At 42.6% G+C, this 15,121-nt stretch overlaps 1 protein-coding gene across 1 annotated transcript in view; it reads right to left on the reverse strand.

Moving 5' to 3' along the window:
* Positions 1 to 967: 967 nt before the first annotated feature.
* The window catches only part of CDCP1 (CUB domain containing protein 1), a 39,126-nt gene continuing 24,972 nt past the window's right edge, over positions 968 to 15,121 (reverse strand). Inside the window, exons 4-9 of the mRNA XM_035129484.2 lie at positions 14,204 to 14,566; positions 12,774 to 12,986; positions 11,361 to 11,747; positions 8,869 to 9,234; positions 6,608 to 6,695; positions 968 to 2,232 (exon numbers count right to left, since the gene is read on the reverse strand). Of these exons, the coding sequence (XP_034985375.2) occupies positions 1,797 to 2,232; positions 6,608 to 6,695; positions 8,869 to 9,234; positions 11,361 to 11,747; positions 12,774 to 12,986; positions 14,204 to 14,566 (1,853 nt within the window). The 3' untranslated portion in view covers positions 968 to 1,796. The remainder of the gene's footprint in view (positions 2,233 to 6,607; positions 6,696 to 8,868; positions 9,235 to 11,360; positions 11,748 to 12,773; positions 12,987 to 14,203; positions 14,567 to 15,121) is intronic.

A 15,121-nucleotide genomic window follows, 5' to 3' on the forward strand; every position in this document is an offset into this window, starting at 1 on the left:
CAACTGACACGCATTTAAAAGACCGAGTTAATAGAACTGGGTGGTGCAAATTGACGCATATGGCTGCACAAAATTTGCTGAATGCATTACTTTGAAGGAATCCAGAAAAGTTCTTTGTAAAAGTACAATGCACTGCTCATTTTTGCTAGCTCAAAAGTCACTGCTGGTATTTCACCCGAGTTTCAGAAGCAACTTGAACTTGTTAAGGCAGCTTCTTTGGGGAAGGGTGCCCTAGGAAGCCCCATTGCTCTCGCACAACATCACCAAACAGCCTTCTGGATTTTAACAATTATCCTTTTCCTGCGACTAGTTAAAACTCTGCGTACTATGCACGCTCACTCCCACAAACACACGCTGCCCTTGCTCAAGAACTACTGAGGTAAATGGGAGTTGCGCAAGAGGTCTTGCGCAACAGTCAAACACTTACGTACAAAGATGAAATGTTTCCCCACATTGTATTAACTGCTGAATATTTCTGAGTGAAGCCTGTGTATGGCAATCGTATTCAGTCAAGTGACATAGTGTTGTGTCATTAAAAAAATGCAAACTTTGCCCTTCCATCCTTTCCTAACTTGCATTCTGTTTAATCATCACTCTGCGAGAGTTAATTCACACTGAGCCAGCTGGAAGTCTAGCACAGTGCGCAAAATCATTTATGTTCCACAAAGCGGCTCACCAACCCACAAAATTAGGCATTTGAATACATAGGTTTGCGGCAATTTATGCTAACAAAATCCAGAGTTGTACAGGCCATGAAAATGGCATTGTTGTCTTCCTTATATATTTGAAGGCAAGGACTTAGTCATTGGTTGCATATATGCATAAAAATTTGCATATTTTCACGCGTCTTCAGAGCATAAAATTGTTCAAACAGCCATCGAGTTCAAGCCCATAAATAATTTTGAATTTTTTGACACTGAAGTCTATTGTTTTTGCACTATAAGGGTTGCACAGATTAGCAACCTCATTCATGCTGAACTAATCATTTATTTGCACAGGAACCTTGGCAATATTATATCATTTGCATATTTGCTGGTGAAGTGGAAACTGCTATGTTATATGCATTAATAAAAATTAAATATGTTTTATTTAAATAAAAATAAAAAAGAACCTGGATGTCTTAGTTTTAAAAATATCACTGGAGGACAATCACAACAAAATTATAGATGAAAAAAGAAAGAAAATGAAATGTCCTGAACTGTATATATATATACACCATACAACTGATTGAAAAGAGAAGTATAATTCTTTTTCACGAGTAGCACAATAAATTTTGCTGTTCAGTTGTTATAGGCCTTGTCCTTTCAAGGACTAATGTAATCCTCGTCACATCCTAGGAAATGAAACCATGTGAACAATAAAAGTCATATTCCTATGACACGGTTACCATGTGAAAAAATCATCTTCAGACTATGCCATTCTGCACACCCGCATTTTTTGTTCTGTAGTATGGCTGAAATCTTCACAAGAAACACAGGAAGGAATATATTTTTGGCAACGTAGTTCTCCAGCTTCGTTTACGCTCCAATGTGCCATCTCTTCTTGCCTTTTAAAAAACCAGGTCTGCTATTACGACGACTGAAAATACAGCTTCGCTGTCCTTTTCCACGTTCAAAGTTACTTGTATCCCTGCAAAACATGCTACGGAAATACATTGTCCGAGCATGTTCATTCGAAAACCGGAACAGAGCTGCAGCAACCAAAGCATTTTGTTTTCTTCCTTTTTTTTTAAACAGGTAAATTACGGGAAAAATGGGTGCAAGATTTAGTTTCTTATCCGAACCGTCAAATAAACATTAGAGCTCTGAATTTTCCTGTTCGTTTTCCTCAAGCAAGGACTTGCCTACATTTCCATTACCACTTGAAGTCACGTCACCATTGGCTTGGAGTTCTTCTGGTTTGCGATGTGCAAAGGTATAGATCTCACTGTCAGTCAATATCGTGAAAGAGGGCTCCTCCATGCTGGGCACTTTGGATATTTTCCTGATCGGAGGCGGGGAAGGGGCCGTACTGACTGGCCCAGTAAAAGGCTGGTACACACCTATTTCGGCATTTTCCGGTTTCATAGACTCATCCAGCAAGTGGCCATAAACCATGGTGTCATCAATAACTGCATAGATATGAGACTCGTTCTTTTTCCTCTTTTTGAATATGCCCTGCTTTCCGGGCAACTGGGTGTTGACGTTACCATTATACACTCCTACGGCTGGAGCCTGGTTTTCCTGTTTCTTTCTGGTGGAAAAAAGAAATAAAGCAAGAAACGTTAAAAATAACGCTGCTTTTGCATTTACAGCCGTATCTCGGAAGCCGAATGGAATCTGTTCCGGAAGTCCATTCGACTTCTAAAACGTTTGGAAACGTTGGCTCCTGCAGCCAATCAGAAGCCCCATCGGACCTTCGGCTTCCAAAAATAGTTCGCAAACCGGAGCAGTCACTTCCAGGTTTGCGGCGTTCGGTAGCCAAAACGTTTGGGAACCAAGCTGTTTGAAAACCAAGATACAACTGTATTGCACATACACACACTTTCTCTTTAATCATTTTGATCTGCAAAGCTTAGGAAGTATGTGCTAGTTTGACCAGTTATAAAAAAGGGTCATATTTAATTATAAACTTGCATTCTCTGTCCGGCCACCCAAAAAGAGCTAGGTCTACATCTATAGACATTTGCCAGAGTGATCAATTGTTACCTTAGACCTGGCATCCCCAAACTTCGGCCCTCCAGATGTTTTGGACTACAATTCCCATCATCCCTAACCACTGGTCCTGTTAGCTAGGGATCATGGGAGTTGTAGGCCAAAACATCTGGAGGGCCGCAGTTTGGGGGTGCCTGCCTTAGACAAACGCTAGATCCTAACCCCAAATCCTGCTTTTCCAACCTCCACTCCCAGGTAGGCACTTAGATCTAAATATTCCCTGTAATATCCACTTTAGTTTGGCCAATTAGCCCATCCAGTTTGTTTAGAACAGGGGTCCCCAAACTAAGGCCCGGGGGCTGGATGCGGCCCAATCGCCTTCTAAATCCAGCCCGCGGATTGTCTGGGAATCAGCATGTTTTTACATGAGTAGAATGTGTCCTTTTATTTAAAATGCATCTCTGGGTTATTTGTGGGGCATAGGAATTCATTCAAAAAAAACTATAGTCCGGCCCCCCACAAGGTCTGAGGGAGAGTGGACCGGCCCCCTGCTGAAAAAGTTTGCTGACCCCTGGTTTAGAACATCCTTTATTCTGCCTTTCATATGTACATTTTGCAGCCTGCCAGCAGCTTGATAGGCTCAGCAGTTTAGACCACAGCACCATTAGGATAAGATCTATTATTGATTATCAGTGTAAACCTCTAGAATGTATTTTGCATAGCTAAGCCTTTACCCCTATCTTCAGTGCATTTTATTGCTATGGCTAGTGACTGATGCAAATAACGATTCTTCTGATCTGAAGCTTTGTGGAATAAAAACAGCGATAAGGAAACTTAACAGGACGGGAGTTTTACAGCTATTTTAGTGTAACCACAGAGCCTAGGGCTTGCCAATCAGAAGGTCGGCGGTTCGAATCCCCGCGACGGAGTGAGCTCCCGTTGCTCGGTCCCAGCTCCTGCCAACCTAGCAGTTCAAAAGCACGTCAAAGTGCAAGTAGATAAATAGGTACCGCTGCAGCGGGAAGGTAAACGGCATTTCCATGCGCTGCTCTGGTTTCGCCAGAAGCAGCTTAGTCATGCTGGCCACATGACCTGGAAAAACTGTCTGTGGACAAATGTCGGCTCCCTCGGCCAGTAAAGAGAAATGCGTGCCACAACCCCAGAGTCGTTCACGACTGAACTTAACAGTCAGGGGTCCCTTTAACTTCATTTTGTATGTGTCCCAGTTCACATAGTATGGGAAGATATACACATCTCAAAAATAAACGTGACTCAGAACTCTAAGAGTTCATATGGGCTAAAGTCTTCGTGACAGGGGCCCAAGTGCCTCTGAACGGGGGCTAACTACAGACATGAATCACACAGTCACTACTGCTTCAACACGACGTGACTTCCATAAGCAGAAGATAATTGGGAAACTCGGGTCTGTAAACTTCCTGACCGTATTCTGATCGAGACAGTGATGCATAGAGCCAAAGGGGTGGCTGGGGGGGGGCATTTGTTGGTGCTGGTAAAGGAAAACTTTCATGAAGAGAGGTCAAGAAGTCTGTGGTGGAAACCAGCAAGTTCAACCAACGGTCTATATTAAATTGCCTTAAACCAGGCAATGGTGGAAAAAATTACTTTTAGAAGAAATGATTCATAATAAGCAGGCATTCTTGGGAGAGAGAGGTTGGAACAGTTTTGGCAATATCCCTATTTCAAGCACTAAGAAATAAGTCTCAGAGGGAGAACATGTCCTTCAAGGGGACCAATTAGAAGTCAGCCTTGAAAATCACTGCTAGTCACCTCCGGCTACAAAACACCATATGAATGTTAGGCTTATCTGCAGTCCAGCATCCAAACACATCATTTAAATAAGAGCAGGTTAACTGTGCACTGGATTGTGGCCCTTCTGAACTGGATATAACCGATGAGGATGATGATCAATACTTATTAGTCTTTTTTTTCTCACAAAAGCAACTCAAAGTGACTTCTAAAATTAGTGCCCAACTTAAAGGGGGGGGGAACTGGAAGTACATTTCCAAAATATAAGATAAAAAATAAAGTAAAACCTACATACAGCAACAGTGTTTTGTGTTGTGTAGGCTCCTATGATGTACGTCATGGGCCCCGCCTGCTAGCCTGCTCCCTAAGATATCACTGGTTTGCTCATTTCTATATACAGGGTGCCTACATTCTGCATGTGCAAATGGCTTTAGATACCTATTAGGTCCATAAATTACCATATAGCATATATTCAACACAAAAAAGCGACAATTTGTTGTTGACAAAAGACAGCTGGGCATATAAAGGGCCCCATTACCTTCAGTAGCTTAGGGCCTCATCAGCCTAAATCCGGCCCTGGCCGCAGGACCGTGCAAACTGAGTCTGGCTATCTGGGGAGTCGCTTCGCCACTTTTTGAGGGCTTCCAAGCGGCAGATTGAAGCGCTTGCTTGGTATGTATATATATCGCTTGCTGTTTAGGCTAAAATCTTTAATCTTCTCACTCACTTGTGTTTTGTATTAGTTCTGAATCTCATTTTAAAAGAACCGCCTTGCATTTGGCAAGACACCAGTGGACTTCTGGGGGAGGCCGCCAGGGGTCTGAACTGATTGCTTACAGAGGGCACTATGTTAGGCCAACAGGGGTCCTATTCCTGCCTTAAGGTGTGTAAATAAAGCTCTTGCACCAGTTAACATGCTGCCAGTGTGTGCCAGGACGACAAATTTCCTGCTGTGATTTCTCCCCCATGCCATCGGCACTGCAAGTTCTAACAGTGCAGGTCACACATTAAGTCAGAAGAGATCAAAGCACGTTCAAGGCTCCAGTTTGCAAAGGAATAGTATTCAGGGTTCCCTGGTTCGGAGCCTGCAATACTCCGTTAAAACCTGGATCTCACAGCTGTCCATGGAGGCGCAGGTTAATTCTGTATCCAGGGCAGCTGTTTAGCAGCTCCATCTGGTACGCAGGCTGAGACCCTACCTGCCTGCAGACTGTCTCGCCAGAGTGGTGCATGCTCTAGTTATCTCTCGCTTGGACTACTGCAATGCACTCTATGTGGGGCTACCTTTGAAGGTGACCCGGAAACTGCAATTAATCCAGAATGCGGCAGCTAGACTGGTGACTGGGAGCAGCCGTGAAGACCACATAACACCGGTCTTGAAAGACCTGCATTGGCTCCCAGTACATTTCCGAGCACAATTCAAAGTGTTGGTGCTGACCTTTAAAGCCCTAAACGGCCTCGGTCCAGTATACCTGAAGGAGCGTCTCCACCTCCATCGCTCTGCCCGGACACTGAGGTCCAGTACCGAGGGCCTTCTGGCGGTTCCCTCATTGCGAGAAGCCAAGTCACAGGGAGCCAGGTAGAGGGCCTTCTCGGTGGTGGCACCCGCCCTGTGGAACGCCCTCCCATCAGATGTCAAAAAGGAAAACAGCTACCAGATTTTTAGAAGACATCTGAAGGCAGCCCTGTTTAGGGAAGCTTTTAATCTTTAAGAAATTAGAGTCTAGGGCTTGCTGATCAGAAGGTTGGCGGTTTGAATCCCTGGAACGGGGTGAGCTCCCGTTGCTCGGTTCCAGCTCCTTCCCACCTAGCAGTTTGAAAGCACACCAAAGTGCAAGTAGATAAATAGGTACCACTCCTGCGGGAAGGTAAACGGCGTTTCCGTGTGCTGCTCTGGTTCGCCAGAAGCAGCTTAGTCATGCTGGCCACATGACCCGGAAGCTGTCTGCGGACAAACGCCGGCTCCCTTGGCCTATAGAGCGAGATGAGCGCCGCAACCCCAGAGTCGGACACGAATGGACCTGATGGTCAGGGGCCCCTTTACCTTAAATAATAATAATAATTATTATTTAATATTATTATTATTTATTATTATTTATTATTATTATTATTATTATTATTATTATTATTATTATTATTATCTGTCTCTGGTAAAAAATGGGACATTTTAATCTGCACTGAAAACCTCTGAGAACAAGCAAACTTACTTCTTCCTCTTAGCGCAGAATATGAGGAGCCCAATAGTTGATAGCAGTGCAATTCCGCCAACCACCACGCCAATAATGACTGCCAAACCTGTGAAAAGTTAAAAGTGAGACGTTCAGTGAGATACAGCTGGAGAGGCGGCTCATCTTGTCCTACGTCACAGCTGCTGCATTCACTCGCTTCTGAAACATTTCAGATTTTTATGAGCATGTGCAGATAGACACACAATCCAAAGGAACCAAAGAAGAGAGATAGAAAGGGGGGGGGTCTAGAAGGGAAGGGTTTAAGCTGCGGGATTCTCTCCTGTCTAAATTTTCATGCCATGCATTTAACACTTGGGAGAGATTTAGAATCTAAAATCCATATATTGCAATTTATTACGCACATTGGGGGAGGGCGGGAGGAAACAACACAGCAACTTGTAAATCAGGAGAATTTCAACAAACGCAGGACTGTCTGTCCAGCAGTTAACAGCTGGATGGTGGGAAGGGGAAGAGAGAGATAGAAGTGGTGGGAAATCACGAGACGTTACGCAACTGAAAGAGTCATGCACAAGATGTTCTCTCTTTTAAAAAAATGTTCCCACGTATGACATCCCGAATAGAATAGAAAAATGAGTTTAGGTCAAATAATCTCTCAACTGCTATGACTATCTAGCCTTATTTAAAAGTTCAGCTGTGACAGGAAATATGCTCCAGATTTGCTCTTCAGCACCATGAATATTTATATACTAAAAAAGCAAAGAGTTATTCCCTTCTATATGCAATGTTGACAGGTAGTAGCCATGTTTCAACGGGGAGTTTCACTATAAGCACCCCTGAACATTTCTGCCATGAAAATATGAAAAATGTGTGTGTCTTTGTTTGGGTGGATATAAACACAAAGGGGGGAGAGTCATAAATAAGACAGAAATGAGATCGTTTCAACGAAAGAAAAAAATCTCTATGGAAAACCGGGTTCTAAAATATCCTGCTCTCGGGCGCCATCTGGTGTTGCATGTTTATAGCGCATTCCATTCGCTGTTTCTTTACCAATGCAGCGGAGTCCTCTGATAGATCCATCCCATTTTACACAAAGTTAACAAATGAAGCACAGGTAAACTTGCACCGTACACTGCTTTCACTTACTCAATCGTGCCTTTGCGCACGTGAGGGGGGAGGGAAATAAATAAATAAATAAATAAATTGAGAGCAGAGGAAACCCTCCATTTCTCCCTCTCCATTTATTTATTCCTGGAAGAGTCCCACACCCTTTACACCACCTTCCCAAATCCTTGTAAGTAACTCCTCCACACACACCTTGCGGGCTGGCAGGAGAAGTGGTCCAGTGGTCGGGGGGGGGGGGTGTACAAGCTTGCTTAAAGCAGCTGAAAAGATGCTCAGCATAGAAGTGCGTAAGAGCAGGAAGCCCATGTTGACAGCTAGGAATTACAGTGGTACTTTGGTTCTCAAACGCCTTGGTTCCCAAACGCCAAAAACCCGGAACTGAGTGTTCCGGTTTCCGAACGTTTTTTGGAAGCCGAGTGTCCAATGTGGTTGTCGGCTATTGTTTCCAGGGCGCCTGCACCAATCAGAAGCTGCGCCTTGGTTTTCAAACATTTCAGAAGTCAAACGGAGTTCCGGAACGGATTAAGTTTGGCGCTTTCGTTTTTGCTATTTATTTCAAATTTTTGTTTTTGAGGCTTTTTCGGTTCATTTGTTTTTTTGCGACTGTGTGGAACCCGGTTCAGCTACTGATTGATTGATTGATTGTGTGACTGCGGAAATGGATAAAAGCCCCCCATCCAAACAATGACTATCGTCAGTGCAAGTAAGAAAAAAAAAATTGAATTACATTTTTATCATCTACAATACTGTCTTATTTATTTTATGGTATGGTACATTGATTATTGCTTTCATTTTATGGATCAATGGTCTTGTTAGATAGTAAAATTCATGTTAAATTGCTGTTTTAGGGGTTGTTTTTAAAAGTCTGGAACGGATTAATCCGTTTTGCATTCCTTTCTATGGGAAAGCGTGCCTTGGTTTTGGAACGCTTCGTTTTGGAATGGACTTCCAGAACGGATTAAGTTTGAGAACCAGGGTACCACTGTACTGTCTATAGCCTGGGAAATTAACCCCTGTGCGACTGAAACCAGGTGGAAAGTTCTTCCCCAACTCTGCAGGTTCATGGGAAAAGAACACAGAACTGAAAGATGAACCCTTGGCAGGAAAGAACCTCCCTTTGATTATTGTGAAACAATGCACAACATGTGGTACCTCACCTGCTTTTTTCTGAATGAACTTCACCCTGAATTGCATGCTCAGTTGTTGATTGGTAGCTGGCTTACAGTTAGTGATGTTGACCCAGAAATGATGCTTCAGATCTAGAGTTTTAGGGAGTTTCTGATCTTCGCGGCGCACAGTTTCTTCTGCATTCGGTCTCTGTTCCTGAATATAGATGTTAGCCCGGCTCTGTACACAAGTAACACCCATACGGTCCTTTGGGAACGACAGCTGCGCAACTTGTTTGGCTGGGACGGTGATGTTCCAATACACAGATATGTAAGGCGGCAGACCTTCCAGCCAGTTAGGGGTCTGCAGGTAAACTTCGGTTTTTGGATCTGGAATAACGCTGAATACACACTCTTCTGCGAGGGGACAAAAAAAACAAATGTGCTAAGTCATTGCTGCCTTTTACTTCCCCCGTGCAAAACAAAATAAACCCTTTGTGAAAGAAAGCTTAGCCATCTTGCAAAACAAAATAAACCCTTTGTGAAAGAAAGCTTAGCCATCTCTCAGACACGCAGATCCTGCAATTTAAGCTGTACTGAATTTTTTGTGTGTACATCCCACACCAAGGAATCTGCCTGGTTTAACATCCCACTGCATCACCATAGCTGCCAAGTTTTCCCTTTTCTCACGAGGAAGCCTATTCAGCATAAGGGAATTTCCCTTAAAAAAAGGGGAGAACTTGGCAGCTATGTGCATCACTTCTCATAGAGTCATAAAACTGTAGAGTTGGTCATCTATGTCATACGTGTGGAGGAAAAACTTAAACACGTAGAAGAGTTTCCCGAAAAGTAGACCAGAGGCAATTGTACTTCATCCAGCAGAACTTTACTCCTACTGAAAGCAAATGAGCATAATGGTCACAAATCTAATACATTCAGGAATGGCACAGTCCATAAGAAAAACCAGTTGCAGCAGACTTAACTAACTTCCTATTACTTAACTTATGATAAGACTAAACCTTAGCACTAGGAATACTTTGTACAGAACACCAATCCCTTGAAATACAGTGGTACCTCGGTTTACGACGACGACCCGTTCCGGGGAGCCGGTCGCTCCCCAAGTGCGTCGCTCGCCGAAGGCATGCTTCTGCGCACGCATGAGCTGTGCAGATCGCTTCTGCGCATACACACGCTGTGCAGATCGCTTCTGAGCATCCCCGCGTACGGTACCCGGATGAAAAATACTTCCAGGTCCGCGGCGGTCGCTCTCCGAATTTGTCGTAAACGGAGGCAGTCGCAAACCGGGTTCCACTGTACAGGAATCTCAGCTAAAGCATCCATGACAGATGGCCATCCAACCTCTTCTTAAAAACTTCCAAGGTAGGGGAGTCCACCACCTTCCGAGGGAGACTGTTCTACTGTTGAACAGCTCTTACTGTCCAAACGTTTCCCCCAATGTTTAGTCGGAATCTCCTTTCCTGTAATTCGAAGCAATCGGTTCGAGTCCTACCCTCCAGAGCAGGAGAAAACAAACGTATTCTCCCTTCCATGTTCCCTTCTCCCTGCTTCTCTATTTCAGCCATCCTAGAGTGGCAGCGAAACATGCTGTGGAAGATCTAAGCTCGCCCTGCCACAAAACCTTTTCTGCAAGCAGACATGCTAAACTCTCCTTTGATAAATAAACCCATGGCCCCTTTCCCAGACCCTCTGTCCACCCCGCGCGCCCTGAATTAATTTTTATTAGTTTTCAATTACAAAAATCCAAAGTACACCTCATTATATCCATATCAAATCAGAATACCAAATCAAATATAAATGAATCAAATATCCAATTGTATAATTTTGGTGGCTAGAATTACAGGTTTAATATTTATTATTATTATTTCTGCTTCCAAAGTCTTATTTAATCAATTGTATTCCAATCATAATAATAGTCCCTTATTCAACAGCTGCAATATTTATGACTTCTATTTGTATTAATGCATTCAATAATATATTAGTCCACAAGTGAAGATCTATATCCTTGCTGCTGTGTATAGTAATTATCTGTCTGTATTTTTTCTTCTTTCTTTACCAAATCACACCCCTTTGCTTCATGGCAATCTGATATTATTATTATTATTATTATTATTATTATTATTATTATTATTATTATTTTACAAAATGTATAGGCACAATCATTGCAGACAATGCCTCAAAATCCAAGATGGCAACCTATGCCGAAATCTCAAACTGAAGTGAATTTTGGTGGGGTTAGGGTTAAACATTTTCACAGGGATGACTTTGACCCCACAAAAAGCTCCCTCTCTTGCTCGTGGATCCTTAACCGTATAACCCTTTCAGATGACACCGCCTAGGCTTCCTTGCTATAATCCAAATTTTACTAGATCTCAGATATTACACCTCAAAAAAAAGAATAACCACATTTCAACCGTGGAATATTTAACATCAGTTCTGGAAAGGGCCTTTCACTGGGCTGATACAAGATTTTAACTTTCTTTACTTTTTGATCGCAGAGAAGGACCGAAACAGAATAAACTCACCTTGAATAACTGGCATAAAAAACAACGTGAGGTTCGGTTTCAGAGACTCATTGATCCACCTTCTGCCATAAGTCTTAAGCATTACAGTGATGTTGTCTTTCATCTGAATTTTCTCAATGGCTCCACCAAGGCAGAAGACACCAAGTCGCAATGCCTTTTCTGGGGCGCTGCCATTAATGGAGTAACTATAACCCCCAGTGCATACTTGATTCTGGTTTGGGATATGCTGCTTAAGTTTTGAGGTTGGAGACCTGATTTCTATGATGGTGTCTGCTGGGGCTTGGAGTTTCCACGTAAACGTCTCAAGCAGGATTGGCAGCCAAGTAAGAAACGGCGGTACAACCAGATGGAAGGGTCTCATCTGGCAGGTTTTGGAATTCCAACAGACTGCAATGAGAAAGACACACAGTTATAACCATAGGCTCTGGGCCAGAGAAACAGGCGGGTGGCTACCCATCCCCCTACAGAAGACATATGGGTTATCAAAGAGCTATGCAGAAATTTGATGAAACTGAGAGAGGAGTCAAGGAAAAAGGCCTACTGGTGAGCAAGGAATTTTGCTAAGAGTCTGGTCAACCAAGGGGCTGTTGTAGGCTAGAGCTAGAGGATGGTTTAAGGAATTAGATTTGGTGGACAGAGTGCCTGAAGAACTATGGATGGAGGCTCGTAACATTATACAGGAGGCAGCAACGAAAACCATCCCAATGAAAAGGAAACCCAAGAAAGCAAAGTGGCTGTCCAATGAGGCCTTACAAATAGTGGGGGAGAGAAGGCAAGCAAAATGCAAGGGAGATAGGGACAGGTACAGGAAACTGAATGCAGATTTCCAAAAAGTAGCAAGGACAGACTAGAGGGCCTTCATAAACGAGCAATGCAAAGAAATAGAGGAAAACAACAGAACCAGAGACCTGCTCAAGAAAATCGGAGATATGAAAGGAACATTTCGTACAAAGATTACCATAATAAAGGACAAAAGTGGAAAGGACCTAACAGAAGCAGAAGACATCAAGAAGAGGTGGCAAAGCTTATATAGACACCCGACTTATAACAGCACTGCCCTTGTCGAAACCCCATGCTTTTAAAAATAATTAAGACAGAAGAGTAAGTTTAAAAGCAATGGCACCTGTGGAGACTGAGCTACACTTTTGTTCTCCTGAAAAGAAAGTGGGACTTTCTGCAATCTGATAAAAGATGGGAGGCACCTTAGAGGCAAGTGGGAACTTGCATGCGCAGAACATATGATGGTGGCCCCATCAATTCTACTTAGTCGAGACTAATGAGCAACAAAAGGACAGATGATGAAAACAAACAGCATTTGGAAGTGCAAGTAAAAATAGGAATACATTCTCGTCAGATGTCTCCCCGCCAAACACACACTTTAAGGGAACTAAATTCCAGACATTTTGTTCATACCTGTGGACTGCACAGCAGTTACCCTCACATTCTCTGTATTTTTACACAGTAAGACGATAGTGTAACTGGAACCGGATACTAAAGTCACATTGGTCTCACATTTTTTACTACGATTAATACAGATCAAGCATAAACTTCCAGGCTGTGTTGGCTTCGAAAATATTGTAAGATTTAAGCCTCTCTCTTTCTTTAGGTCAACTATGTAGGTTACATCTGAAAACAAGAAAACAGAGAAGATCATTTAGAAGAACTGCAGCACTTAGTCCCTTTCTTAAAAAAGAAGAAAATGGTGCAGCTATTGTTCCATGATTTGCAAGATCTAAAGAAGAATTTAAATTACTTCGGGGCGTTATGTTTTGAAACCGTTAAGCTGTTCACCTCTTTCTGATTTACAAGGACAGGTAAAGAAAGTTACCCTCTCTCTATTGAATAGAACTATGAACTACCTGAATTCTCCATATAAGCAACTGTCAAGGCATATTAATGGAATACTTTATCAATAAGTGTGTCATCGATTGTGGGTCCTCCTTTAAGTTTGTGCTTTTGTACAGTTAAGTGACTTCAATCCACCAACAGCCACAAGAAATGTCCACTCACTCTCCCTCATTTCTTCCAACAGCAGTTTCCTGACATTGGCGACCATCTCCTTTGCAACAATCCCATCGTAACCCCCGATGAGGAGAATGCCCCAAGGTTTGCTTTAACGTGCCATTCTTCATAATTGTATTACCTCACAAACGTAGTAAACTTTAGTTAGCCCAAAATACTGAATGGATGTCCAACACCCCTGTCTAAACTTAATCTATGACAGGGAAGTCATGTCGACAACGGCCTTCTAAATCACAATAACCCAATTTTCAATTGTAACCAATATAAGGCGCAGTTCAGACTCCAATCCTACAGGTGGGGATGAAAATCACCAGAAAGCAATGCTTTACTTTTATTTTATTTGTCTGAGATCTTTTCCAGTACAGTGGTACCTCTACTTACGAATTTAATGCGTTCCGAACGCACATTTGTAAGTCGAAAAAAATTGTAAGTCAAATCCCATAAGAATGCATTGGGAGAAAAAATTTGTAAGTTGAAGCAACCCTATCTAAAAATTCGTAAGTAAAAAAAATCCTATCTAAACCGCATCCAAGATGGCAGACGGAGCTCCATTCGTAAGTAGAAAAATTCGTAAGTAGAGTTATTTGTAAGTAGAGGTACCACTGTACAGTGCAATATTTTTCCAAAATAAAAAAGGGTGCCTGTATTACTAACCCATAATGCATATTTTGCCCCATTAAGTTTTGCTGTGTACACAGGCGTGTTCGCTCACTCTCTCTTTTACACACACACACACACACACACGACATACCACAAGCATAAATCAAAAGATCCATTAACCAAAGAAAAAAGAAAAGGAAAAGATGGAATTGGTTACTTACTCTCTTCGTTTTCAGGGCGCTGAACAAAAAGTTTAAAATGCAAATTGTGGGCCCCAGCATCCTGCTGATATTGCTTACAGCCTTGCATGGAAAGGTTGAAATTACCAGCAAGAACGACAGACTGCCCCTCTTTGGGCACCAGTTCTTGAGGGTGCTGCCCGGGTAACTGGTACTCGACTGTCTGAAAGTTCCGTTCACATTTTGCGGTGGTGTAGTTGAGGATAGAGATACGTGCCCTTAAGTTGAATGGAATGACAAATTGCCATGCCACGAGTTCATTTTCTGGTAACCCCACCGGGTAGTTGGCAGACATCAAGGTTGCTTCTCCTTCTGTTTGAAATGTGGATTCAACTATGCACAATCCTTTTTTAAACACAAAGGGAGACAAGCATTTGTGAACATACACAATCACCGGCGAACCTCAAAATTATAAACTTGTTTGAACTAGAGAGTGGTTGCATTGCAGTCGTTCTTCCCAACCCAGCAGTCACCAGAAACCTCAGGATAGTGAATCTTGCCTTGTTAGAACTACTCTCAAGACCAAGCTGGTGCCAGAATTAGGCCCCCAGGAAAAAGAGTTTCAATTACTTTTGAATGAGAAAGTATATCCAGACAGACATGACCACTATGAGCATAAAAGAGAGCTTATGTGTTTAGTTTCTAAGGTGATATGTGTGTTGTATTCTCTCATGTGTGGGGCTTAGCTTGCAGGTTCTGGCTCAAGTGAAGACAGTTATACTGTAGTTTTTATGGAGTCCCTCAGTGTCAGATTTACATATAAGCTAAACAACCTGTAGCTTACGGCCCCACTCTCTTGGGGGCCCCAAAAAAATTAAAGGAAAAAAAACTGGGTGTACATTTCCAAAATATAAGATAAAAAACAAATAAAATAAAACCTACATACAGCAACAGTGTCTT

Source organism: Zootoca vivipara, chromosome 12, assembly GCF_963506605.1.
Source record: "Zootoca vivipara chromosome 12, rZooViv1.1, whole genome shotgun sequence".
Classification (NCBI taxonomy): domain Eukaryota; kingdom Metazoa; phylum Chordata; class Lepidosauria; order Squamata; family Lacertidae; genus Zootoca; species Zootoca vivipara.